The sequence below is a fragment of the Dasypus novemcinctus genome, chromosome 27 (genome assembly GCF_030445035.2).
Source record: "Dasypus novemcinctus isolate mDasNov1 chromosome 27, mDasNov1.1.hap2, whole genome shotgun sequence".
Classification (NCBI taxonomy): Eukaryota; Metazoa; Chordata; class Mammalia; order Cingulata; family Dasypodidae; genus Dasypus; species Dasypus novemcinctus.
This window is the reverse complement of record NC_080699.1, coordinates 30432879-30433811: the sequence shown is the minus strand read 5'-3', so window position 1 is coordinate 30433811 and position 933 is coordinate 30432879. Positions and strand designations below refer to the sequence as shown.

Below are 933 nucleotides of genomic sequence, written 5' to 3'. Positions count from 1 at the left end.
ATGAGTAATCACACAGAGCTGCGTGAGTTCATTCTGATGGGAATACCTCAGACAGAGGGACTGGAGACAGTGTTCTTGGTCATCTTTTCATTCGTCTACTTCTTCACCCTATTTGGCAACTTCCTCATCCTCATAGCCATTTATGCTTCCTCTACCCTCCATACCCCCATGTATTTCTTCCTGGGACTCCTATCTATTTTTGACATGTTCTTCCCCTCTGTAACCTGTCCCAAGATGCTCTTCTACCTCTCAGGACAGAGCCGAGCCATCTCCTACGAGGGATGTGCAGCACAGCTCTTCTTCTATCATTTTCTGGGTTCCACCGAAGGCTGCCTCTATTCTGTGATGGCTTATGACCGCTTTGTTGCCATCTGCTACCCCCTGAGGTACATGCTCATCATGAAACCCAGAGTCTGTGTGGGTTTGGTCATAGGCACCTGGTTGGTGGGTTTTCTTCATGCCACCATGCTGATCTCCTTTACCTTTAAGTTAACCTACTGTGGTCCCAATCACGTGAACTACTACTTCTGTGATATTCCGGCTGTTATACCCCTGGCATGTACTGACAGCTCACTGGCCCAGAAAGTGGGATCCACTAATGTTAGCCTTCTGGCTTTAATGCTTTTGCTCAGTATTTGTGTCTTCTACACTGGCATTGGGATTGCCATTTTGAGAATCCGTTCAGCAGAAGGCCGGAAGAAAGCTTTCTCTACCTGCAGTGCCCACCTCACTGCAATACTCTGTGCCTACGGACCCGTGATCATCATATATCTGCAGCCCACACCCAACCCCGTGCTTGGTGCCGTGGTGCAAATCTTAAATAACCTGGTCTCGCCCATGCTGAACTCATTAATATATTCCTTAAGGAACAAGGAAGTGAAAAGGTCACTGAAAAGGGTGTTCCATAATGTAGTAAATACTGTTCTGGAATAA

At 47.1% G+C, this 933-nt stretch overlaps 1 protein-coding gene across 1 annotated transcript; it reads left to right on the top strand.

The window, feature by feature from the left end:
- LOC101438285 (olfactory receptor 10N1-like) lies at nucleotides 1-933 on the top strand. The gene has a single exon (XM_004459579.4). The coding sequence runs from the start codon at nucleotides 1-3 to the stop codon at nucleotides 931-933; it is 933 nt and encodes a 310-aa protein (XP_004459636.3).